Source organism: Patiria miniata, unplaced genomic scaffold, assembly GCF_015706575.1.
Source record: "Patiria miniata isolate m_02_andy unplaced genomic scaffold, ASM1570657v1 HiC_scaffold_13, whole genome shotgun sequence".
NCBI classification, from domain to species: domain Eukaryota; kingdom Metazoa; phylum Echinodermata; class Asteroidea; order Valvatida; family Asterinidae; genus Patiria; species Patiria miniata.
Window position 1 is genome coordinate 5,454,187 of NW_024037051.1, and position 27,778 is coordinate 5,481,964.

The window sequence follows — 27,778 nt, forward strand, 5'->3', positions numbered from 1 at the left end:
CATGCAAACTCCTTTTTCTGGCATTAGTGAGCGCGGATCTCTATTGTGTCGAGATTAGCGTAGTGAGCAACTGAGCAAGCTGGCGCCAGGTGCTTTCTATTGTAGCTTTCGAGCGCGGCGACCATCATTTTACTTTTGAAGTCTTGGAGTACGAACTCCTTGGGTCCTTGCTCTATGTTCATACAAAACGTGCATGTGAGTTCATAGCGCGCAGCTGCTGTGTATGTTAGTGGCCGGCCATTGATCATCAGACACTAATGCGATGCCGAACGCCTTGTCCAAGGCTACAGTTGACTGAGTGCCTCTTGGATGAAATCTCTAGACTCTTCATATGTATCAAATTGACGTACTGACATGTATATATGTTTTTAATCCATAACACTTTCATTTCTTTCACTCGGAAAAAAATTATAATTTTGCTGATGTTTGTGGTGTGCAGTTTTCCAACTCAAATTGGCAGATGTTATTTATAAATTTTATATCAATATTTTGTTTTTTATATTAGAGGGTAATGAACTTGCATAGAATATTTTGATAAACATTAATGGAAATGACATGTATATTGGCAATATTTAGTACCAAAGTATAAATGGCTTGTTTTTCTGAATACAAATATTAATTATATATTGATAATTTTATTAATATATTAAAAGTTTAGTCCATCATTTGTAATTTGTGCATTTTGTTCGTTTGAAGCAACAAACGTGCTCAAAATCTAAAGAATGTTGCTGAACAACTAACCTGTTTGAAGTTTCAGTTCAGCTTTAGCTGTATATTTCGAGAAAAACAGCATTCTAGGATCTCGATTTCAAATCAAAAGTTGCTGAATCATGTTTTGAATTGGGCCTGAATTCAACGTCTTAAGACGCACCGTAGGAAATATCCGTTAGTAGTTCGTTTTTTTTATTTGGCGAACGACGACACGACGCACACGCGCGCACGGTTGCTATAATTCGTCGGATCATTGCGCGACATCGTGTAGCTGCAATCGGCTCAGTGAGAAGGTGTCTCGGACGCTGAATTCAGGCCCAATTCAAAACATGATTCAGCAACTTTTGATTTGAAATCGAGATCCTAGAATGCTGTTTTTCTCGAAATATACAGCTAAAGCTGAGCTGAAACTTCAAACAGGTTAGTTGTTCAGCAACATTCTTTAGAGTTTGAGCACGTTTGTTGCTTCAAACGAACAAAATGCACAAATTACAAATGATGGACTAAACTTTTAATATATTAATAAAATTATCAATATATATAATCCACCTTGGTATGCTATACTTCTGAAAGCACTCTCTTATCAGAGCAGGCTTTGACTATGTTTGAGGGAGTGCATCAGTCCAGCTTTGGGCTTTGGACCTGGCAAGCGATTTTGCTTGGGAGTTTGCCTCTGGTGGTCGCAGTGGGGGGGGGGGGTGTTGCAGAAGTAGCTATAGCACCTCAAGGGCCAATGAACAGCCCTGGCGGTGCCCTTTAGTTTGGGGCATGGGTAAGACACCTCAAAGAACTGAGACAAGGCCTCCTGTCTTGCCTTGAGTTGGCTGGCGGCTGATTCAACTGTGCCTGGATAATGCTCTCTCTGTCATTGAACACTGTTTTTGACTCTCAGGTCTTGGCAATAGGGGATGGGGAGAGCTCTCCCATGATGGCACATTGTCCTGCAGATCGCTAACGAGATCCTTTGTGCCCTTGAATGTATACACATCTCCCCCTGCAGGGAGTGATTTTCTGTTAATGACGGTGTCCTTGTCTTTAAGGTAGAGACTCTGATAATGCTTTCTGTACCTTCCTCACAAGCTTCATATGGTAGAAGGAGAACTCTTTGATCTGCTCACCTCCATCCTGATTCCTCCCATAGAAGTCTTGCCCATGCCAGATGCATTTCGTGACAGGTGTAGGCCTTGTTGTTACATTGAATGATCTTTTCTGGGCTGCTCCTTTCTAAAGCAGGGGAATCTCATCATTAGCTGGCTTTGTCAGATTGTTGAGAACCCGGTGTAATCCTGTGACGGGGAGGTTCACTCGCTCTAGCATGCACATCAAGGTTTTGCCATTGAGTGGCATGCCAGACAATTCCAGTCCTTGGTGGCTGTTCACCAATCTTTTTCCTCCTCTGGGCTCTTCCTTTCCCCATCCTCTACAAGTCCTCACTCAGGCTATTAACATGTCCTTCCTAAAATCTATTATGTAGCTATTGCTAAAAACAAAAACAGACCAGAGAGTTTCAGTGTAGTTCTTTCCTGAAGGGGATGTGTCCCAGTCCCAGCAGTGGTCAAGGTACCCCGATCACTGCCAAAGGGCATTGCTTAGCAATGGTCTGGGCTGTTGAATTACAGTGCACAATTGCCTGTTTACAGATACAGGACATTTCTCCGACCTGCTTAAATGAATAGATGGTTTTTAATCATGTTGAATCGAATTGGTTTGATGGTGGAATTATTATTCTGTGTACAGACTTCGTCTCAGAGCCAACTTTCCTTAGCATGTAGCCATGTACACCAGACCATTTACATGTACATGTGGTTGGTTCCTCACTACATTGTACAAATGAAGAAGTCTTCCCAACATGACCTTCTCACGATGACAAAAGGAGCTGGTTTTGACCTTCTGTTTTTGGCAATATTCTTCTACCTTAGCTTTCACGTTCTGATAAACTTGTTGGAGCTGTCATTTGAGGTGCTCGATGGAGACAGGAAGCTCCGTGTTGCGTCCTTCGTCATCTGTTGGAACATCTGGTAGTGTAGTTGCATCAGCTTCTTTGCCTGACACATTTCTTCAATATTGACCTTCGTCTCTGTAACAGCGTTTTGAAGCTCATGCATCAAAGGCTGCATAGGGGCTTATTGCCGCCTGCCACTGTCATATAGACTCGTCATAAATTACATTGTCAACATCAGATCTTTGTTTTTCCCCAGTGACTTCTGATGACCCCATTTGCCACTGCATCTCTTTGATTCATCGCAGGAATGCGTCAGAGGATATTACATATTTGACTGCAGGTATTGGGAGTGGGGCACTACTTCCTTTTCCAGAAACCATCCAGGTCTGCAATGGCTTTCTCTGCCGTCATAGTTCCTCCTCGACTCGGACTCTTGGGAATGACATCTCAGCCTCAACCTCTGATCTCATTTTTTGGCTGTGACCCCTTAGCCTCAAGACGATATTGCATATTATTCTGGGGCCAAATCTTCCACCTTCAAAATGTGCTAGTCAGATGAGCCTGTGAAGATTTGGACGCACTTCAGCAGATAATCTGTATATATATATATGTAACAGGGGAAATGGCGGCTGCGCACTCTGACTGATTGCAGGATTGCCTGTTGATGTACACCTAGAAATGGACTGCTCTGATACTGATGTTTGACTGATGGAGCCAACTGGTTGCCTTTCAACCATGGGGCATCACTGTAGAAGATGGTTTGGTCTTCACCACTGGTTAAGCATCTGCAGTGGGTCACCGAGAAAATGACTGGGCTACTGGCATTCCTGTCGACTAGTTAATAGCTTGGTGATTGAGACTTGCCCAGATACATGCTGCACTGTATCGAATTGTGTAAATGTTTAGAGGCGGCACCTATTGTACAAATCGGGCAGGTGCAACATCAAGATTCCATCAACTGATTCATTCATACATGTGTGTTTTTAATTAATATAATGGATATAGGTATATATAGGCGTACTATCATATTAGTACTTGGATCTTCTTATCTGTGATGATAAACACGAACCCGCATTTCTGATACTAGGGCTTGTTTTCTACCTCTATCTCTTAGTGTTTATGATTGGTAATCACTTATGCTGTCAATATTTATTATCAATTTCTCCCCATATTGGAATGTCTTTCATTTTGTGCCTTAAATTACTGTTATTTTATAATATTAAAAAGGAAACTATTCGTACTCAGACAGCCTGTTTGTCACCTTGCGGAAAGCTTTTCACTGTGTTGAATTGGTTTCAAACTTTCTGCCAAAAATGCTCAACTAAATTAAAACCGCTAATCGAGGGGCATTCTCAGAATCCCTTGAAAACGGATTGAAAACGTATCATGCCGTGTCCCTCACACTGGCTTTAGTTCAGCTTCCTGACTTGTGTAGCCTGCGATATGCATGTAGACAACTATCGACAAAGTGAGTGAGTAGACCGGGTCCAAAACTGGCATAGGGCCCATTTGTCTTTGGCTGCGGCTGTAAACCGTAAGTACACCTATGGGATCGGAAATAACTGAAGTCGTAGCCTTATTTTGGCAAACCTTAGCTGAAGCACGGTTCGCAATCGGGGCAATTTGGTTATATAGCTTTGATTTCATTTTCCGCAAATGAAATGATCGAGCTTATGCTGGCTTAGGCCTATGCGATAGTCGCCCGACCATCTCCAAATGTTAATAAAAAAGGCGATTCGTAGAGTCCTAGTTACTCGGACTAGCTGAAACCCACGTACAGGAACCCGCGTGATATTTGGTGAGAACTTGGCATGGTCAATCAGATAAGGTATTGCCTTGTCAATGTAGTTTTATGGCCAGCCAGTGTGCTTTCCGTACGGTGGCTTGATATTTCCGGGGTGCGCACGTGTTGGTCTGGTCTGTAGGAAAACACGTCATAACTCACCACGTCTATATCCCTGGATCGTGTTTGAAGGACCGCGAGAGGATTGCACTATTCACACGCGTAAGCCGAACTTCCGATTCTATCCCTAAGTTTTATCGAAATGCTGCAGTTGTTTAAACTGCAGATCAGCAACTGTGATATGACCAGTTTACTGACAAATACATGTACACAGCAGTCAATTGGCTCATGTACTTTGGTCTCAGTCACAGCTGTTGCAAGCTTTGGAGTTCCCACTCTAGTATTCACCGCCAACCCTTTCAAATGATGGTGAAAAATATGGAGCCGAATTTAAAAGTCTCCACTCGACCTGATTTGCAGGCTGAAATGTTACTTTTAGTATAACAACATGTACTATATATATTTTATTTTTCGATTGATTTCAGATTTCGCGCACAGTGAGGTTACATTGGTAAATGGTGAACCCGCCATCGCGTCTGGCTTTAGTTAATAAGTCATGGAGGACTAAGAACACATTTTATTCCTCCAAGGTTAAGTTGTGGTCATCCCCGTCATATCACTTCTTTCCGTTCATTGATTTCATTGCTTCCGCAAAATGTGGCTTTGCGTATTTGGACAGTTAAAGATTTCCGGTTCCCGCAAAAAAGAGAACATTCCTGCAGGTAGTCTGTTCCTTGCGCTATGTCTGAATTTTTTTACAAGCACCTTTGCAGAGAGGAGAAATTCAATGCTAATGCATGACATAAAATTCTCAATGTAACTATCATATAAGTTTTCTCTATTATTATGGTTTAAGTTGCCATATTCTATAGTAGTGGGTATAGTTCTTGCGTCCAGACGAAGTATCTATTTTGTATCACAAACGGAAGCGAAGTCTCAGCAGCAACCCTCACAATTATCAAGCCTCCTTTTCTGCTGGTAGATGACTATGCATTGGCAGTTGATCGAGTGTAAACTTGTGATCGACCATGGATCGACCAAGTCATTCAGACCTAACAACGCTGAATACATGTTGCTTTTTAAAAGTTAGCAATAATTGAAATAGCTATAGGCATGGCTGCAGTTATTGCCATTTCTAGTTTTGTTCCGCATCAGTCCAGTTGCAATTTTGACATAAATGAACATGGCTGATTGATAAGTGCACACAAAGGACAAAGGTTGGGCAGGGTACATATTTGTATAGTATGCATATAAGGCCTCGTTTATCCAACTACAGCACGCCTTCCTGCAGGGTCCGCGAACCCATTGTTACTATCAGCTGGCAAGGTATTGTTCACAAAATGATGATAATGAACGTCCCGGCGGCTGTTTGCTGTAACTTTTTTAACCGCAGACTTTCACCGTTTTCCACAAAGTTGACAAGGATCATAGGTGAGGGCCAGGAATAGGGTTGGGTTATTCGGACAAGGACTTGGGAATTTTTTTCTTTAAAAAAAACGACGTGAGACTCGCGTTTACGTTTTTAGACCAAATTGCATGTAGATCGTCTTCCAAGATGTGCGTGCGAGCAAATGATTTTGAAACGTATACAGGAAATTGGTTTGTACATGTACTCCCTTCTGGCTCCGTTAATGTCGTTAAAAACCACTGAGCAACAATCACCCATCAACAATCACCGGAACAAAAATAGCGTGGACACCGTGGATCACAAGTGCGCAGAGAGTGGCCTGATCGTCTCTTAGTCTTACCATTCCAGCATCGCGGCTGGAAAAGATCACAGTGTCATGGCCAGCGGTACTGATGGCCTATTTCGAAATAATATTGTCAGTCACAAAGCAATTTGTGAAACTCTAGACCACAATGTGACGGTCCATACTTATAGCCTATCCTGCAGTTTGGCGCCGCAAACATACCCGCCTATTTTGCACAGTGCAAATGTTAAGGTCTGTCATATCTTAATCATGTGTTTTTAAGTTTTTCAAAAACAGTAATGATGTCCTTGAGTCTTATCACTATCAGGATGCTATGCATAACATTTTTTTTAAATTTCTTTTCGGAGGGGTGTAAAGGGATTGAAGGCTGTTGCAAAACTATAGCAGATCACTTCCTATTCATTTTGATTGCTGTTTGGACAAGGTATCTTTTTTATATTTTTACAAATTAACATTACAGAATATATAATATACGAGTAAAATCACTGCTAAATTTGTGTCTACACTCTAAAAACGTGTTTAGCAATTAAACACTATCTAGCTTGCTGAGCCCTTTGTAAACATGTTCAGATGCTAAACAGTAGGCCTATGTGTCCAATTCCTAAACATCAATGTCAACAGCTAAACACTATCCATCCTTACTCTAAAAATGTTTAGTATTTAAACATGTTTACAAACTGATAGCAAGAAAGTGTTTACAAAAGTGTTTAATCTCGAGGTTCAATTCAAGATATCTCTAAAAGTCCATTTTAATAGTAAATCCATTTCAAGGTATCTCGAAATCCATTTCCAGATGTCTCGAAATCCATTTCCAGATGTCTCGAAATCCATTTCCAGATATCTTGAACTAGATGATCGAAATCGATTGAGAGATATCTCTTAATCATTTCGAGATATCTTGAAATAAATCAAAAGCTTCCGCTTTTACTTGAATAAAATGTCACTAGTGCGCGCCATAAATAACCTCCCTTGCTTTAAACCATTTAACGAGCCCACCAAAAGGGGACTGTTACGAAGCAACAACATTAATATGATAAAACTTTGATCAATCAAAAAAAAATAAGATTTTCAAATATCGTGTGAGTCTAAGCCAGACAAAGCCACCCCCTGGGCTGGCAGGCGGGTAGCGGGCTATACCAGACTCCAGCAGGTGATTCAGTCAGACAAGCGACCGACGGATTCAGACGATTGCCTGGGAAACCCGCGACCTGCAAGCAGCGGCCTTGCTCCCTACCTCACGTCCCGCTGTCTAGCAAAACAGTACGCACGAAGCTTAATTCAAGAAGCCAAATCTCAGGAACTAGGCTTGGATGATTTAAGTGAAACGTCGTTGTATTTCTCAGTCTGTGGCCAAGAAAAGAGGTCGGGGTGTTATAACAAAAGTTAATTGGCTTCTTAGTCCGAAATTATAAGAACAACAACAAAGTACTCCACACCTTCTTCGGTTTCAGAAAACACATTTTCGATATGCTTTTTGAAATTGTTTCACGTAAGTATGCTAAGTTACCAATAATACAATACACAGTCGTTCATTATAATACTCTGCTCGAGCTTGGTCAGTTTGGGGGGAAATACACCATATGTCTCTAACAGCCTTCGTTTGATAGTAAATATGATAGGTACAGAGTTAAAAAGAAAGACAGGAGCATGGTGTCCAACGTCCATTTTTTTCTGCACTCGGCGTTTAATGTGAATTTTGGCGAGTTTTACCAGCTGCGCTAATGATAATGCGACTGATACGCATCAACTTCAAGATATCGTTCCAAATGGTGACGTTGTGCGAGTAGTGACCATGAAAATGATAGACCAGTAATTCTTTGCGCCACGTCAACACCGCGGGTTCTGTTTAAAAAGCTGGGCTTACTCGACGACATTTTATCCAGGTCACGCAACCGACTCCCTAGTTCAGGTCCCTTTCCTCTTTGTTGTCGCCGCGAGGATACACCACAGAATTCCAGTTTTCTTGACATTCCCATGTGAGTCTTCGAACCACCGGCTGAGCCTCGAGTCCAATTAGACAAATCGTCTTTGACATCAACAAATTACCTTTGATGGGCTTTGGTTAGAGGTTAATATACCCCGGAAATGATAAGTCAATTCGCAGGCTATACGTTCTGGAAAAAAAAAATGAAATTGCAGTATCATAGACACGATAGGCCTACAACAAACGTATTTTATCGTATAAATATAATCATTAAATTAACCCTATATCTATATTACAATACTTTTGACTGCATGGGATTTAAAAAAAAAATTGCCAACTCGACACTAATTATAATTAAATTAGAGGAAAGGAATACATAATTCATTCACATAAAATGAAGAGCGGGTAAAACTGCCTATGGTACTTTGAACGAAAGTTCATACATGAAACAGCCGTTTGCAATCTCGATGAGCCGTCGTATATAACGCTTCTCTTATGTGAGTGTGGGCCAGTCGATCATGTTGAGGAGGCATTGTTCCCAGTGGTCAGTGACGATTACGTGAGGTTCAACGTTAACGTCCCCCTCCTGTATACTTGAGGACTGCCTGGTTGGATCGTCTCCGCGGTGAGCACGCGGGTTTCCTTAACCATAGAGCAAGGGACAGATTTGCTCTATGCCTTAACCCAGCAGTCATGTACTGCAATCACTCCGTGGCGTAACTCGCACCCATTGTTTTGGGGCAAGGGGTGGTACTGGTACGCAGCTCCGCAAAGTCATCTAGTTCTTCCACTGTTCATCTACCCAATATCTTTTTCTGCGTATCACATTCACACAAAATTGAACCATGGAGGACAAACCTACTAATGGCTCTGCCGGTCAGGTGTCGGAAGCCAACGGGGCCGATCACGCACAGGAGCCCGATCATCGGAAGGACGCAGATGCCTCCTCCTCGGTAAGTTTACATTGTGTCATTTGAAAGTAGGATATCTTTATTGACCCACAGCGTGGCCATAATGTAAGTTGAGGTGTTCAGAATTGGACGGAGAAACGCTTATGTTGTTTGTTTCATATCAAATCAATATGTGCAGTGCCGATTGGAAATCCATTTTGAAATGACCCGACCGGTCCGAAATGACGTGCATTTACGTATACAGCACGCGGGAGGCAGTACAAGACACACAAGGTCCTTTGTCCGATGGTCCGCGATCATGGACCTATGAACGGTCCGATATGCGTCTGGACTGTCATCTTTACGTGTAAACAACGCGTGTGTGGATCGGACATCACTGTACATTGTTGTACTAGTACAAGTACTAGGTGCCTCGCACCATGCTCCATTTAAGTCTTCCTGTACAGCCAGTCGCTTTGTAAATTAGCAACGTGGTAATTTTTTGGCATCGGAAACACTTTAACAATGGAGCTATAAAATCTTACCAAAAAACCCTCTCTCTGCTAAAAAAAAGGCCGTTACTGGTGACCAGTGCCTTGCACAACAGATTGACAGGTCACCATCTATATAGTTTGATCATGGCCTAGCACTTTGAATATATATTACACCGGTAATTCAAAACTGTATTAAAAAGTCGTTTTACTTTATTGTGCAATAACTTTCTGAATGATGTAAAATGTTGTGTAATATTAAGGACGTTTAATTTGTCCATTGTCCTATCGCCTGCATGATGATCACATCATTCTGTTGCGCTCAACCGTTCTTTTCGCATTCTACCTCCATGTCCAAACGTTGCAAAATCGTGATTTCTCGATGGTCACAGTAATTCTGGTTGGAAATGCTGATAATTATAGTCCCATAGGCTGAGAAACCAGTACTGCTTCAGCTTACAATAATTATTGACTACTATATTAGTTTCATAAACCAGCACAGCGGTTGATCGTATGGCTGCTATAGTATGCAGGAAATAACGCCGAGCTAAGAGCAGAACCTTAATTGCAGCAACCGAAGTCATATTATGTCCATTGACCGGACATAATCGGTTCTGACTAATCATTTTAGGTAAACTTTCGTCCTTGGTCCTTCGTATGTGTCATAGATGTTATTTCTTGCAGTAAATACGTCTGTTGTAAGTAACGAAGATTGAATTTGCTATCTTGTAAAGACCGGCCCATACGTATCGACGCGAAAGGGAGCATACGAACGTGAACTTGCGACGTTAAATTAGTAAGGTGTTGGCGCTGAGTAAATTAAATTTATTAAATTTACTAAATTTCCAACTCTGGCGGATTTCACAGCGAAGGTCTCGTGATGTCCTATTCGCTTTGCATACGCTATTTCGCATTCACGTGAAGTGTGAATCGTCTTTCAAGAGAAAAGCAGGATTCGCCATAAAAAGTGGAACTTTGGAATAACGGTCATACGCGGTTTATCTCAGAATGCAACCAGTTTGTGAACTCCGAGTCCTCTGGTGAAGTTTTCTGCCTCTCCATTCAAATTAAACATAGGTAAATACGCACTGTTCTAAGTTAACGTGCGTTTTCTCCATTGGTATAGCCATTGATTGTCAACTGAAGATCTCATGTGATAGCTGGATGTGTATTTGCTTTAACAAGCTAAAAAGCACGGATATCTTCAATTTTTAATGTCACGTTAAACAGTCCAAACGCCCTTTACTGCATGGGGTTGAAGCCTGATAAATGGTACATTATAATTATTGCGCCTTGTGTTTTGTACAACTCTAACTTTTTCTTTCGGCCGGATTTACATTTAAGCTGTTTTGAGGAAATTTGATTGATTTCAAGAATCCCCCCACCACCATAATTTAGACAAGAATTTTATGATTTCCTGTCTTCAGTATGTCAAATTGTTTTAAGAGTGTCATAAGTATTAGTATGACGGTCACGGCTCTGACTCTATTGGGTTCCCGATTCGAATGTTCCAACCGCCGGGAAATGTATTTTCTGAATTTTTGTCCACAGAGGTCAACGGCCTGTGTCGCGAGACAGTAAACCACTGGAAGGATATGACCTGTTGCAAGTGCAGCAATCAAATTTGATAAATTACAATCAACAATCACGCTCGTAATTTACCACATGTTCTTTCCCAAGGCGTAATTATCATTACCCACTAAACTTCGCTCGAATCTCAAGCATGTTGAGAGAAAATCAACGTCGTCAAAAAGTACACGGGCTGGTATAGACATGCTATAAAGCTGTGAGTGATTTTTCCCACGTTCGCGACACGTTCGTGGGAAAAGTCACTCAGAACTAGCATGTCCATACCAGCATGACTTATACCAGAGCAGTTGTGGATGGAATATACCGATACCGGCCATGTACCGATACCGGCCAATACAGTGCAACTACACCATTTATTTGTCGGGTACGGCTTGTCTCTTGGTCTTCCAGTCGAGTCTTGTAACCAGAGAACACAACTTATTAAACTCACACATTTCAACTCTCTTTTTTATTGTTTGAAAACGTGATCAGGGCGAAACATTATTGTGATTTGTTTTGAATCTCATTAATATACACATGTACAATTAAATGAAGTCTCTCAATGTGAACATAATTATTGTGCTTTTGATTTGTACACATCTGAGCGGCCATAATTGTAATCGTGCTGTCTGGTGATCCATTGATTTTTTGGGGGCAACAAACTCGCGAAAAGTGCATGAGCGTTGCCACCTGAATGCCATTCAAGTGGCCGACTATACAGATCAATATTCCCTTCTTTGGGAACGTCTCTCAGATAACTAATAATTCATTAGCTTCGATGTAATTGTAAAAAGTTATGTTTATTCATGAGAAAAGAACAACGACGTCACACCATTAATTGTTATTACTTACACACGTATAATAATCAATAGTTACAGCTAGTAAAGCATTTTAAAGAACGGCCGACATCGAGCTGCCAAGTAGCCTGTACAGTGGATAGTGAGATGAATTATGGATCGCAAGATTCCTGTTTCAATATCCATCTGTGCCCATTTTTCATCGACTATATTTCCCTTCTCCAAATTTATCGTTGGGATAGTTCGAGAAAGTGTGTTGCAATGATTCCATCGAAACTCCTGAATTATTAGTTCTCTGAGAGACGTTCTCAAAGAAGGAAATATCTAACGTCAACTGCACGTCCTCTATAGCACCATTTTTATATCAGTTGTTCCTTCCACCCCGAGTTGTCCCCCCCCCCCCGCAGGTGTCCCCCCCCCCCCACAGTTGCGCCCCCAGTTGTCCCCCACACATGCCCACACTGAATTGTATACCCCTACCCCAAGTTGTTGTTCCTCATGCATGCACTGGTTCGTGGTACAAACCTAAAACGTATTTATCGGCCAATCTTATCGGATGCGATTGTCTTCGGCTAAACCCGAAGATTAAGCTTCAAGAAAAACAGCGTTTTAATTACACATTACCGAGTTAATAATCAATGATTAGCGTAAACAACGTTACTTAGGCCTATCTTTAGCAATCAAACCATGGAGTTCAAAGGTCGGATTGTAAATGATATCGTATGCTGTTTTGATGGTGGAATTAACACGTAATATTTTGATGGACTGATTTGAGTCGTTTGTTTTTGGGGGCGGAGGGTGGGTGGGTATAGATATACAAATTTGTAGAGACACTATAAACAAAACTATTCACTGAGCCGATTTGCTTATTGCAGTTTAAAAGAAAAGATGGTGCACAATGACACGGCCCCCAATCGAGGAGGCAGTTTTGTCGTCGTCCATCACGGGTCAAATCACAAATCCAGGCACAAATTATTAAGAGATTAATAATGCAATGTTGTAGTCGAGTCAATCACACGCAATCAAGTCCGGTCACAAGTATAATCACAAGTCTGTGATCACAATTCCTCCCACAAGACAGGGGATTTGGCTTGGCACCTATGATGGATTCGACACCGAAACAATGGCAAAAGAATGCCTTCGTCCATGCTTCGTCACAGTTGTGACTCGAGACTAAATGTAAAAGCTTGTGATGGACTAGTGAGGATGTAGTCAAGCTTAAGTTATTACGACCCGTACACTGCAAAAACTGCAGTGTTAAATTTACACCATTTGTATCTATATAGGACCATCTGGTGTTAAATTTTACTGGTGTTGTCCTATATAGATACCGAATGTTGTTAAATTAACACTGCAGTTTCTGCAGTGTACTGGTGGTCGTAACACATGCTTTACACTGAAATCCTTCAATCTCTTATTGAACTATTGAAGACGATCCCAACATTATACTGATCGGAACGTCAAGTTTTACAACCAACCGGTTCTTTTCAGAACCACACATCTTCCCAAAAGAGATTTTCACATGGTGTTACTGCAAACCCGGCTTCACAGTTCATACCTCCACCATGCAAAGTTTCAAATCTCAATCTCCCATTGAATTGATATTCGTGACTTTCTTGTTTAATTAACACATAGTACTGCTTGTTTTTTTCTCACTAGTCTGGCGTTTATTTTAATGCACTTGTATCATTTTTTTTTATTTCTTTGAGAAAACAAATACAGGGATCTGCAAAGCAACTAATGCAGAACATCTTGTTACACCTTCTGCATTCGTCTGGCATGTTTGAAGCACAGTTAATTTGGGAGGTATAACTTTTCAAAGTGATATTGTGCAACAGGCCCTTGGAGGGGTGGAAGTAAATCAACATCGTCGATGCAATGAACACTAGGGGGTTGTCATAGAGCCCGCGCCTGCTCCAACCCCCTGGAAATGACGTGACCCACACTTGTCATGCTTCTCAAACACACGAAGCTCGATTGGTGTGCGCACGTGCCTTTACTCACGGGCTGCACGTTTGTTTTCGAAGCCCCTTGCAATAGAACAATCGTAATAACCGATAAAATTGTTTGCTTGATGACCGCTTATAAGTTATATAGGTAATCTTTCGCCATCGCAAGCATCGAACGACCACATCATAAACCCACGCCTGACAATGTAATAAAATAATGAAGTTTGAACTCAGTTGTATAGCTCCATGGTATACCCGACAACAGAATGCCTGTTTATTATTGTGCAATTAAGTGCGTCAGTGTGCATGCACTTTGTACGTCAGTATATCATTATCACTCTTTGTCTTGACGTCAAAAATATGAAATTGTCTGATAACGTGCATGAAACTATTGGCCTTATTCCCATTTACGGTCGGCCCCATTATGTGTACGAAAGCTAAGCGAATTTCATGCGTGATACTCACAGGTACAGTCTTATTGTGATGTTTCCGTTACGATAATCGCGCACGAAAAGTGGTCAAGGCTTAGAAAAGGAACACGGTCTGAGCTTTTCACCAAATTCAATTTTGTTTTTGTACAGTTAATTTCAATCTGTACATGCACTCCAAAAATTGTGTTTAGCAATTACTGACACACTCTTGCCAATTCCTATAAGCATCAATGTTCAATTGCTAAACACTATCCATCAATACATTAAACAAGTATATATTTAAACATGTTTACACAAGTGATAGCAAGAAAATGTTAAGAAAAGTGTTAAATTGCGAAGCTCAGTTTCTGCAGTGCCTATTTGATTTGATCAAAAACTCAATTCGTCTGCACCCCTCTCATTTTTTTTTTTGGGGGGGGGGGTTAGGTGGGTTGCTTTTGCGACTCAATGTACAGTTGCAAATACTTCGGAATTTGTTAATTAATCATTCAAACGCTAAGCGTGAGTGAAAGTTTTCGTAAGGTATCTCATTGAAAAGTGAATAGCCTTAATTTGTATTGCTGTAAATACAAAGCAATTTACAAAAAAAATCGGGGTTGAAGTCGATAATAACAGGGATATATACATCATAAATGTTGCCTGCTGTTTACGTTACTGGTGCCCTTTTTCATCGGAGCATTATTTTTTTTTTACAAAGGTAACATTATCCAAAATCCAATTACATGTAGCCTATACATTAATGCCTGACACTTTTGTTGAATCAAAACGGGCTTTGGGCTTTGCAGAACTATTTCGCTTGTAATTTTGTGAAATCAAAATCTGTCACAGACTGACGTTCCATAGTTACGCCTCCCAAATCATTCCTGATAAGATTTATGGAAAGTTAAAGGAGCCCCTGCAATCGTAAGACACCGAGAGATAGACTGTTGCCTAAACTTATGCAAATTGCCAACATGCCTAAAGGTCTCATTAAACTGATTATACAGTGTATAAGCAATTGCATGTATTATATTGAGTTTCTCGGCGAGACGTGTATAAAATCACTAGTGTATCAGCGTAACTGATTATGCAAGAGGTTAATAAGGCATGATTAAGGCAGCGTCTTGACTTGTTGCAGTTTTATTATGATGTACATCGCTCATTGGTCTGCTTCTTTCATTGCGAAATCGCAATTAGCCTAAACTTGAGGGTAAGTGGCACAGTGCGTGCATTGTTTGTAATTCATGATGACGTGAAGAACTGTTCTTTGCCCAAAGTTGGCTGTTAATTCATCCACACCTCGCCGCATCAGTAAGCAAATTAGCAAACATCGTAGCTGAGCGGTTAGAGCGTGGAGCTACGGAGTGGAAGGTTTATTTTTAACTGGAAAAATCTCTCTGAGGACCCAACAGTAAAATGGGTACCTGATTCGTTCAGGGAAGGTAAGACGGTGAGAGGAGAGGACTGGGCCCCGCCACTCATATACCGCGCCCAAGACACAGTGGACCTCTAACATCCCACTGCCCCTACGGCCAGTAATGGCTATGGGATCTTTACCTTTTTACCCTTGATATGCAATGATGTAAATCTGTATTTCGCCACCCGCCACCTTTATGTTAAAATAAACCCCACTCAAATCGTTGCCAAAAATGCTTTGAAAATCATTCTTTTAGGAAAAAATCTCAAGAATAAAATTGCTTCTAGTATATTAACCGTGATGTTTTCACAATTTGGAAAGTAATGCATGCTCGTACCCTGCTCGGGGGATCGGACGCACCGTGAAACCCAGCCCTGTATATGTTCATTTCACAAAATGTATGCAGATTTCAGAGAACAATAAAGTATTGTTGCAGGCAGGCCCTGTGTAATCTCCTCGTAAAAAAAGTACAGAGGTTCTCGTTGGCAGTGCACTATATACGATTTCCCGTTCATAAATACTGTGGTGTTTCCTTACCATGCGCCTTCCAAATCTAGAGTGATCGGGTTTCTTAATTATATTTAGTGGGATTCAAAATGATCCGCAGAGAAACCAACAAACAACACCCATATCATCATGCAGGATACCATGTCCACTTATCATAAACGCGCGAGACTTTTGTGACCACAGGAAATTTAACCCGCCCAGGGGGGCGAATCTTTTTTCCCAAAAGACATCCGCTTTCTATCTTCTGATTGGTCTATTACATGCATATATAATGCCTTGGTCTCCATAACACAAACCCAAGATAGGCTTTACGTCTTGGTGAGAAATGTTCCTTCATCACTTTACTTATTTAAAAGGTAAAATGAGAAGAAGTGAAAAATGCTCACTGAGATTCGAACTCGGATCACCTGATTAGAAGCCAGGACGAAATTCGCAAGAATCGCGGCATCATGCTCGTTCCTGAAGAATCACCAACACACGTTGGACACTTCCAAACGTACTTTGAGTTGGCGGCTTCGCCAGATGACATGGGCGGGGAGGACAAAATGCCGTCATCCATAGCAAAGGAACTCGGGAAATGCCCACACTGCCCACATTACATGTTCTCATCAAAGGAAGACAAAAAGAGGCACTTCAACGTATTTCATTTCTAGACTTTAGGAACCATCAACTCAATTTTTTTTTATATTATTTTAGATACTATATGCATGTGCACTGCAGGTACACACAGAACTGAAACTGTTTGTTTTGCTGTCGGTGTATAGGCTAAATGGCCCGGATCTCACGCGAATAGCTAGCTGACAAATGTATTCGTGAATGTAAAGTCAATATATTTGTGCATTTCGAAAGAAATAGAAATGTTTGCAAATAAGATAAGCAATTGAATACGTTTACTTTAAAAAGAGAAACCGGTTGGTAAAGGGACACGCTTTGGGATAATATAAAGGAATTTTAAGACTATACATTCTTACCGTTTTACAATTTCATAACCTAAGTGTGTTTTTATCGCTTCAAAGCAAATTTAAGGATAATACAGTAATATCTCGTCGGCTTAGTTATCTTTTTAGATTTGTCTTTTCCATCTTTTTTTTGTAATGCTATATTAATTGTTTCAACGGAATGGACTTTATGTTTTATCATGAATATTCCAGCAATTCGGCGTATGGCTGCAACAGAATATGAATAAAACCGTTCAATTCCAAGTGTAATTCAACTCTTATCTCTATGTAGTTGCAAATATGGTGCTTTTAGTTAATAAATATTTAACGTCATAAAACCCCACAAGTGTGACCACTAATCCTGCAATCCCCTAATTATACAGGGTCGACTATCAATCTGCTTCTTTTGTTTGCAATAACATGGGTGGGCTGCGCTGAAGTTGACCCCGCACTGGAGGAGAATATTCATGAACGCATTATGGCGTCCAACCCCGAAAAGCCTCGAGGTTTACCGCGCGGTACCGCACGGTTTATTGCGGTTAACACAGAAGAACCGCCTGTTTAATTGTGAATCTGCCCCTAAATAGACTGCCATAGACCTTATAATTACGCGCACTTCCCAAAATTATTAAAAATGCTCACAACTCTCTGAGGTGTTCAAGACACGGATTAAATTAAAACTTATTTCATCATCTTTCGTTTTCTGTCCATTTTTTTGGAGGGAAATCATTTACTTTTGGGAGAAATTTTCATCTGAAAATGATCACCCTTAAAAATAGTCTCACTAAGCTCATCGCCCTCTTGAAAAACGATGTCAACGCTCCATTGCAAAATAGAGCGCTTTATAGGGCACAATTATTATTTCGTCCAAATTGTACAGAAGTACAATCTCACAGTCCGCTTCCACCCTATGTTTTTTTTTTACAAACTCTCAAGTTCATGGTCCACAAAATGCTCTAAGACCGAAGAATTTTATGGCATGCAAATCGTCATTTAGCCGGCGTAGGCCTACTGGTTTGGACCCCGAACACCCTATAGCATTAATAGCTATTGCAAATTAATAGTCTGACATTATTTCAGGAGATAAAATGCGGATAGTATTCCAGTAGGCCTAGTAATGGCAATAACGGGCCGGGAAGCTCGAAGGGGGGGGGGGGCATTCAGCTCTTGTATACCTGTACATAGGCTATGGCCCTTTGGCGCCAGTGTTCATCGAATTAAATCAGTCTTCATGAAATTATGTTGTTTTGTTTACACTGTCGCTTTCCGCGGAACGCTTTCATGAATAATTAAATAGTTGAGCATATACTGGCGATGCACAATGTGATCCTTTATCATGCTATTAGTGCAGGAACAGTGCAGTAGCCAGGATCATAGGGAGGCGGGGATGCTTATGGGGGCATCAAGGGCGGATCCACAACAAAATGTGCTCAAATTTTCAGGGGTCCAACTGGCCAGCCACTTGCTGCAAATTCGATGGGGGGGGGGGTTCCTTATTTTACGCTAGGGGACGCTTTATTACCCTTTTTCTTACCCGTGAAGGAAATTAGCATTGATTAAAAACCATTCGTCTACATTCCACTTAATACACTTCTTGGGCGAGAAGTTGGCTACGCCATTTATCAGGAAAACCATAATATTGTGCAAAATGTAGTTTCATGGGTTATTGGTTCAATGTTTGGAAAGGATAAATTGATAGTTGGGTGATTGAAAATAGCGCCGCTTTGGTCCTTTATGGTACCAATCTTCAAGACCCTGTGCATTTGGATAGTGATACTTCGCGGTAGCAGACCGCGTGCTTACGTTGTAAACAAACTGTAGCCGCGCCGGCCAGCTGGTACGTGTGAGTGGTGCTGATCATTCGCGATTAGTTCTGTTATGTGACACCAGATTTGATTTGGTTAGCAATATCAGTTTTTGCACCGGAAACTGTTCCTGCAATTCCAGACATATGATTCCATCACACTGTGTATGCTGATTGGCATTAGGCCCTATATACTTTAATTACGTTGCGTGGCGTATCGATACATCGTGTACAAATGTATGTGGGCCGCGGCGTCTACCTCCATGATGTGATTGTGATATTGAGGAAGTTTGTGTCCAATGTAGCCTACCTCCATGTTATATAAAAATCCTGACATGGAGGAAAAGGACGTTTTCAACTTGGAAGAGCTAGAAGAATCCGACCTCTCTGATTATGAATTTGAGCTGTATGATGACCGTGAAAAGCTTGTAAGTTGAAGTTTATAACTGTTGAAGTTGAATCAGCTCCAGTGCTCATCAGGAATTCGACATATAGAGCTGGAGCTAAAACTATGTTACAGAAACTAGATCGTAAGAGTCCCTAAAAACTGGACCCTGTATCGTATGCCCAATGATCACAAAAATGGTCCATTTTCCCTCTATTTTTTATCACAACCCAGATTCCAATAGACATACCGGTACCTCATTCACGAAGCTAATGATCGACTTAAAACAGAACAAAATTGACTATAATATGAGAAATATTGATGATTTCCTTTGGTTTTTCCAGGAAAAAAATGTGTACTACGGCTGTCTTGCGTGCATGTTGTGTACGTGTGACGCCGTTGTGTACAAGCGTCACGTGATCACAATTGCCGTTTTCCCAACCCCGGCTTCGGTCCATCTCTGCTCCATTCATGCAGGTTGCAAAATGGGGCTGGACCCGGATACGGAGCCTTAACCGGGGTTTGCCACGTGCGCCTTGACTCAAGTTCATACTTGTGTAATCGATTGCAAACAAAATGCGGACTAACTAAATACGGTAAATTGGGGCAGTAGGCCCTATTTGGAAAAAAGCCAGTTTTTTTCCAACGCTGGTCGGCTGACCAGTTTTGTTTTGTTGATGTTTGCAAATGTTGTTTACTCCCTTTAAACTGAATAATTTTCTTCTATCTCTTTTAGGTTTTCACAGGCTTCGAAGCTCTGCTGCCTGCATACTTTCTAGGAACTCTTGGATTTATTCCCAGAAGGAATTCAACTGAATTGAAACCAAAGTGGTGTAACTGGTATTTTAATCTTCTTTCTGTATTTACAGTTGAATGAGGAAGATGATGGCAGCAAAGTCAAGCTGCAGAGGCAGATCTCGCTGCTGAGTGGTGTAGCTATCAATGTGGGCACCATCATCGGATCAGGGATCTTTGTGTCCCCGAAAGGTAAAGTTCAACCGAAAGTTTCCACGTTTTACCAACTCTCTTGTTTTTGGCAAGGGAGGGATACAGATTCGAATTAAGACCAAAAAAAAAAAAGTTCTGCTTCCGATTACTTGGCATTCGAAAATAGGGTAGGTAGGTAGGGAATTTTTTTTTTTTTTTGCCAATTTTTTTTGTGTACGATCATATGGAGGCGTCTGCATGTAGTCAAGGGTAGAAATTGATGGTTTTGGGCATTTTTTCCTCATTTTTCCAATAAAAAATAGGGTAGGTAGGGTCCTGAAAAGCAGTGAATAAATCTGTGTTGAGGGTGTTCTATGTGTGGTTTCCTGGTCGACTAAACTCGCCTATAGTAAGCTGCAGGGAGTAGTTCCTTGTCCACACAAGTCACGCATAGTAAGGAAAGGGTTATTAATAAAGAAAGAGAAAATATCACCTTTGGGGTGCCCTGGCCCCTTGTGTTCCCCCTCCCCTCCCTACCCCCCACCTCCCTACCTCCCCTAAGCCCGGTTCATACTCCATGCGAATGCGAAGCGAATGTGACGTCATGAAACATTCGCTGCAAAATTTGCCGGAGTTGAAATATGTCCAACTTTTGTGAATTTGCAGCGCGAATACTTGCCGTGACATCACAAATTCGCTTTCGCGCCGAGTATGAACCGGGCTCTAGTGTTGTTGGTGAGCCTCATGAGAAGGGATATGGGGAAACTGATGTGTATTACTGCAATATGCTTGGGAAAAAAAATCCTTAGTTTTGCTTGACGTCTTGTTCCAGCCTAGTTTTAACTGTTACTTAAAAAAGTTATCCTTTTCACCATACCGTTCTGCAGGTGTTCTCCTAGGAGTGAGTTCCGTCGGAATGACCCTAGTGGTATGGGTCCTGTGCGGTATCATTTCCCTCTTGGGAGCGCTCTGCTTTGCCGAGCTGGGCACCATGCTGCCCTCCTCAGGGGGCTTCTACTTCTACCTGCGGTCCATCTACGGCGAGTTTGCGGCCTTCCTGTACCTCTGGGTCTCCCTGATCATGCAGGTGCCGGCCTCCTGTGCCGTGGTGGCCATCACCTTTGGCCGATATGCTGTCCAGCCATTCTTCCCATCGGCAGACTGCGGGCCTCCCATCATTGCTATTCAGCTTCTGGCTCTGAACTCAGTGTGTGAGTATTGAGAAATTTGCTTAAATACCCAAACCGTTACCTTTCCGAATTCTTCAAAATCAATCACAAGGTTATGGGGATTAAAACATGGAGCTTGATTCTCCTAGAAAGTTGCAACATTAATATTGCGCCATATGGCAGTGTATGGTTTACTGCACTGTGGAGGATTTTGACAATTTATAAACCATCGTTTACATTATTGACAATTAGCGCTCTGCAAGTAAAGACTTTAACTAATCGAAAGGCAGCTAAAATTACTAATTTGGTGGAGTTTTGCTACAAGTATGCTTTTCCAGATGTTAAAAGTTCAAAATTCACTCCAGTCAATTTTGACAATATGCATTGGTCTGTAATAAAAAGTGTTGTTGCTTTTCAATTGTGAAAGTGATGGGTTGGAAGAGGGTTCAACCCCCCATGACAAACAAAAAGTTGCGAAGAAAATAAGTGGTCCGCATATATATAACAGTAGAAGATGCCGGGAAGGTTCTAAAATGCTACTATGAGAATGCCTCCAGTAATGTTGTGCAAACCTGACCTGAAACCAAAACTAACCTGATCCGAAACAAACGTCGGGTTGGTTTTTCCATCATTTCAGTCTTGTCGGGTTGTTTTGGGTTTTGCGTTTGCGATTTTTCAGGTCGGGTTAGGTCGGTTAAGCCATCGTTTGAAAACCCCCAAATAAACCGAAACAAACTGAAATCAACCAAATTCACGCGGTGCAGTGTTATTGCAGAGTTTCTGTGCCTGGTAAGACCAACGTCAACCGACTGTGCAAATGTGCATGTGGCTTACGGTCTTCACGCACAGTCTATATAACATGTAGGCCTACTGGTGGGTCACATTATGAGTCTTCTCTGTATGCCTTACGGTATGATTCTGTTGTAAGAGAGGACAATTTTCACGTGACGCGGATAAGTTCAGGCACAAAAATGTGGACACAGTTGCCAAGCAAGATATAATTTCTTTTTTCGGGTCGGTTGGTTTCTGGTCGGTTCGAGTCAGTTTTGCTTAAATTTGGGTCGGGTCGGATTTGGGGAGTTCCGATCGGTTTCGGTTATGATTCGGTTTATATTTGAATGTTTCGGGTCGGTTTGGCCTGGTCAACCCAATCAGATGCACAACATTAGCCTCCATTGTCCAATGATACCCCCCCCCAACCGGGGATAGGACATTGACAAAGTAGTTCCCTTGGCCTCGCCTCGTGATCTATATGCAGTTTTTGAATTTCCAATACCCTAGGAAATAAACTTGACTATCTACCTTCAAACCATTTCATATTTGTTTATGCTCTTATTCTTACAGTGCTGTGTGGCTTCTTCAACATATTCAGCGTTCGCTGAATTATATATAGGGGTTAATATATACGCTACTTTTTGCAGCTTTTTCGAGAACCACTCGCCCAAACAACTTTAAACTTGGCACGAGCAGGTCTCAAAAACTCTGCAAGCATGCAACCAATACCAGCGGCAAAGCAATTTGCACTTCCCGAACATGCACATTTTAGACGGGCACTGCACTAGTTATTGACAATTAGCGCTCTGCAAGTAAAGTCTTTAACAAATTGAGAGGCAGCTAAAGTAACTGGTGGAGTTTTGTTACATGTATGCTTTTCCAGATGTTGCAAGTTCAAAATTCACTCCAGTCAATTTTGACAATATGCATTGGTCTGTAATAAAAAGTGTTGTTGCTTTTCAATTGTGATAGTGATGGGTTGGAAGAGGGTTCAGCCCCCCATGACAAACAAAAAGTTGCGAAGAAAATAAGTGGTCTGCATAAAACAGTAGAAGATGCCCGGGAAGGGTCTAAAATGCCACTATGAGAATGCCTCCAGTAATGTTGTGCAAACCTGACCTGAAACCAAAACTAACCTGATCCGAAACAAACGTCAGGTCGGGTTGGTTTTTCCATCATTTCAGTCTGGTCGGGTTGTTTTTGGTTTTGCGTTTGCGATTTTTCAGGTCGGGTCGGGTCGGTTAAGCCATCTTGTGAAAAACCCCAAATATACCGAAATCAACTGAAATCAACCAAAACAGTTGGGACAATTCACGCGGTGCAATGTTATTGCAGAGTTACTGTGCCTGGTATGACCAACGTCAACCGACTGCAAATGTGATGCAATCAAGCTACATGAGTCATTTGTCATTATTACAGATTTGAACAGAGCACAATCTCATCATTGCTGCTGTGAAAACTGCATGCTGGTACCATCTTTAGTTCAAAAATTATGGAAGTCGGAACACAAACAGATGTGATGAAGTGATGAGATGAAGTGGCCCTTTTTGGCCTGTATCTCCAAATGAAAATTCCCGACAAACAACTCATTTAGCTTGATCGCATCACAAATGTGCATGTGGCTTACGGTCTTAACGCACAGTCTATATAACATGTAGGCCTACTGGTGGGTCACATTATGAGTCTTCACTGTATGCCGCACGGTATGATTCTGTTATAAGAGACGACAATTTTCACGCGACGCTGGTAAGTACAGGCACAAAAAAGTGGACACAGTTGCCAAGCCAGATATTATTTTTTCGGGTCGGTTGGTTTCTGGTCGGTTCAGGTCAGTTTTGCTTGAATTTTTTTCAGGTCGGGTTGGATTTGGGGAGTTCAGATTGGTTTCGGTTCTGATTCGGTTTATATTTTAATGTTTCAGGTCGGTTTGGCCTGGTCAACCCAATCAGATGCACAACATTAGCCTCCATTGTCCAATGATGCCCCCCCCCCCAACCGGGGATAGGACATTGACAAAGTAGATCCCTTGGCCTCGCCTCGTGATCTATGCAGTTTTTGAATTTCCAATACCCTAGGAAATAAACTTGACTATCTACCTTTAAACCATTTCATATTTGTTTATGCTCTGTGGAGGATTTTGACAATTTATAAACCATAATTTACATTATTGACAATTAGCGCTCTGCAGGTAAAGACTTTAACTAATCGAAAGGCAGCTAAAATTACTAATTTGGTGGAGTTTTGTTACATGTATGCTTTTCCAGATGTTGAAAGTTCAAAATTCACTCCAGTCAATTTTGACAATATGCATTGGTCTGTAATAAAAAGTGTTTTTTCAATTGTGATAGTGATGGGTTGGAAGGGGGTTCAACCCCCCATGACAAACAAAAAGTTGCGAAGAAAATATGTGGTCCGCATAAAACAGTAGCAGATGCCCGGAAAGGGTCTAAAATGCCACTATGAGAATGCCTCCAGTAATGTTGTGCAAACCTGACCTGAAACCAAAACTAACCTGATCCGAAACCAACATCGGGTCGGGTTGGTTTTTCCATCATTTCAGTCTGGTCGGGTTGTTTTTGGTTTTGCGTTTGCAATTTTTCAGGTCGGGTCGGGTCGGTTAAGCCATCTTGTGAAAAACCCCAAATATACCGAAATCAACTGAAATCAACCAAAACAGTTGGGACAATTCACGCGGTGCAATGTTATTGCAGAGTTACTGTGCCTGGTACGACCAACGTCAACCGACTGCAAATGTGATGCAATCAAGCTACATGAGTCGTTTGTCGACCCTGGTCAACAATTTTTTTATTACAGATTTGAACAGAGCACAATCTCATCATTGCTGCTGTGAAAACTGCATGCTGGTACCATCTTTAGTTCAAAAATTATGGAAGTCGGAACACAAACGTGATGAAGTGATGAGATGAAGTGGCCCTATTTTGGCCTGCATCTCCAAATGAAAATTCCCGACAAACGACTCATTTAGCTTGATCGCATCACAAATGTGCATGTGGCTTACGGTCTTCACGCACAGTCTATATAACATGTAGGCCTACTGGTGGGTCACATTATGAGTCTTCACTGTATGCCGTACGGTGTGATTCTGTTATAAGAGAGGACAATTTTCACGCGACGCGGGTAAGTTTAGGCACAAGAAAGTGGACACAGTTGCCAAGCCAGATATAATTTTTTTTTCGGGTCGGTTGGTCTCTGGTCGGTTCGAGTCAGTTTTGCTTAAATTTGGGTCGGGTCGGATTTGGGGAGTTCAGATCGGTTTCGGTTATGATTCGGTTTATATTTGAATGTTTCGGGTCGGTTTGGCCTGGTCAACCCAATCAGATGCACAACATTAGCCTCCATTGTCCAATGATACCCCCCCCCCCCCCAACCGGGGATAGGACATGGACAAAGTAGATCCCTTGGCCTCGCCTCGTGATCTATATGCAGTTTTTGAATTTCCAATACCCTAGGAAATAAACTTGACTATCTACCTTCAAACCATTTCATATTTGTTTATGCTCTGTGGAGGATTTTGACAATTTATAAACCATGGTTTACATTATTGACAATTAGCGCTCTGCAGGTAAAGACTTTAACTAATTGAAAGGCAGCTAAAATTACTAATTCGGTGGATTTTTGTTAATACATGTATGCTTTCCCAGATGTTGGAAGTTCGAAATTCACTCCAGTCAATTTTGACAATATGCATTGGTCTGTAATAAAAAGTGTTTTTTCAATTGTGATAGTGATGGGTTGGAAGGGGGTTCAACCCCCCATGACAAACAAATAGTTGCGAAGAAAATAAGTGGTCCGCATAAAACAGTAGCAGATGCCCGGAAAGGGTCTAAAATGCCACTATGAGAATGCCTCCAGTAATGTTGTGCAAACCTGACCTGAAACCAAAACTAACCTGATCCGAAACCAACATCGGGTCGGGTTGGTTTTTCCATCATTTCAGTCTGGTCGGGTTGTTTTTGGTTTTGCGTTTGCGATTTTTCAGGTCGGGTCGGGTCGGTTAAGCCATCTTGTGAAAAACCCCAAATATACCGAAATCAACTGAAATCAACCAAAACAGTTGGGACAATTCACGCGGTGCAATGTTATTGCTGAGTTACTGTGCCTGGTACGACCAACGTCAACCGACTGCAAATGTGATGCAATCAAGCTACATGAGTCGTTTGTCGACCCTGGTCAAAAATTTTTTTATTACAGATTTGAAAAGAGCACAATCTCATCATTGCTGCTGTGAAAACTGCATGCTGGTACCATCTTTAGTTCAAAAATTATGGAAGTCGGAACACAAACATGTGATGAAGTGATGAGATGAAGTGGCCCTATTTTGGCCTGCATCTCCAAATGAAAATTCCCGACAAACGACTCATTTAGCTTGATCGCATCACAAATGTGCATGTGGCTTACGGTCTTCACGCACAGTCTATATAACATGTAGGCCTACTGGTGGGTCACATCATGAGTCTTCTCTGTATGCCGTACGGTATGATTCTGTTATAAGAGAGGACAATTTTCACGCGACGCGGGTAAGTTCAGGCACAAGAAAGTGGACACAGCTGCCAAGCCAGATATTATTTCTTTTTTCAGGTCGGTTGGTTTCTGGTTGGTTGGGGTCAGTTTTGCTTGAATTTTTGTCGGGTCGGGTCGGATTTGGGGAGTTCAGATCGGTTTCGGTTCTGATTCGGTTTATATTTGAATGTTTCGGGTCGGTTTGGCCTGGTCAACCCAATCAGATGCACAACATTAGCCTCCATTGTCCAATGATGCCCCCCCTCCCCCCCCCCCCCCCCCCTTGGGGATAGGACATGGACAAAGTAGTTCCCTTGTCCTCGCCTCGTGATTTATATGCAGTTTTTGAATTTCCAATACCCTAGGAAATAAACTTGACTATCTACCTTCAAACCATTTCATATTTGTTTATGCTCTGTGGAGGATTTTGACAATTTATAAACCATGGTTTACATTATTGACAATTAGCGCTCTGCAGGAAAAGACTTTAACTAATTGAAAGGCAGCTAAAATGACTAATTTGGTGGAGTTTTGTAACATGTATGCTTTTCCAGATGTTGGAAGTTCAAAATTCACTCCAGTCAATTTTGACAATATGCATTGGTCTGTAATAAAAAGTGTTGTTGCTTTTCAATTGTGATAGTGATGGGTTATGACAAACAAAAAGTTGCAAAGAAAATAAGTGGTCCGCATAAAACAGTAGAAGGGTCTAAAATGCCACTATGAGAATGCCTCCAGTAATGTTGTGCAAACCTGACCTGAAACCAAAACCTGATCCAAAACCAACGTCGGGTCGGGTTGGTTTTTCCATCATTTCAGTCTGGTCGGGTTGTTTTTGGTTTTGCGTTTGCGATTTTTCAGGTCTGGTCGGGTCAGTTAAGCCATCTTGTGAAAAACCCCAAATAAACCGAAATAAACTGAAATCAACCAAAACAGTTGGGGAAATTCACGCGGTGCAATGTTATTGCTGAGTTACTGTGAGTAAGATTTGAGGCTTTGCATGGTGGAGATACTAAATAATGAAAGGTTTGCGGAAACACCATGTGCGAATAATTTCTCAACTAAGAGAATGGTTCTGAAAAGAACCAGAGGTATAAA

The 27,778-nt window shown here is 41.5% G+C and overlaps 1 protein-coding gene across 2 annotated transcripts in view; it reads left to right on the forward strand.

Moving 5' to 3' along the window:
- Positions 1 to 8,615: 8,615 nt before the first annotated feature.
- LOC119720866 (Y+L amino acid transporter 2-like) overlaps positions 8,616 to 27,778 on the forward strand; it is a 30,603-nt gene continuing 11,440 nt past the window's right edge. The window contains exons 1-3 of one of the 2 annotated variants that reach the window (XM_038190741.1): positions 8,616 to 9,085; positions 20,159 to 20,276; positions 21,104 to 21,427. In XM_038190741.1, the coding sequence (XP_038046669.1) occupies positions 8,978 to 9,085; positions 20,159 to 20,276; positions 21,104 to 21,427 (550 nt within the window). In that variant the 5' untranslated portion in view covers positions 8,616 to 8,977. Of the gene's footprint in view, positions 9,086 to 18,920; positions 19,333 to 20,158; positions 20,277 to 21,103; positions 21,428 to 27,778 lie in introns of those variants that run through there. The other variant, XM_038190735.1, reaches the window with a different exon arrangement.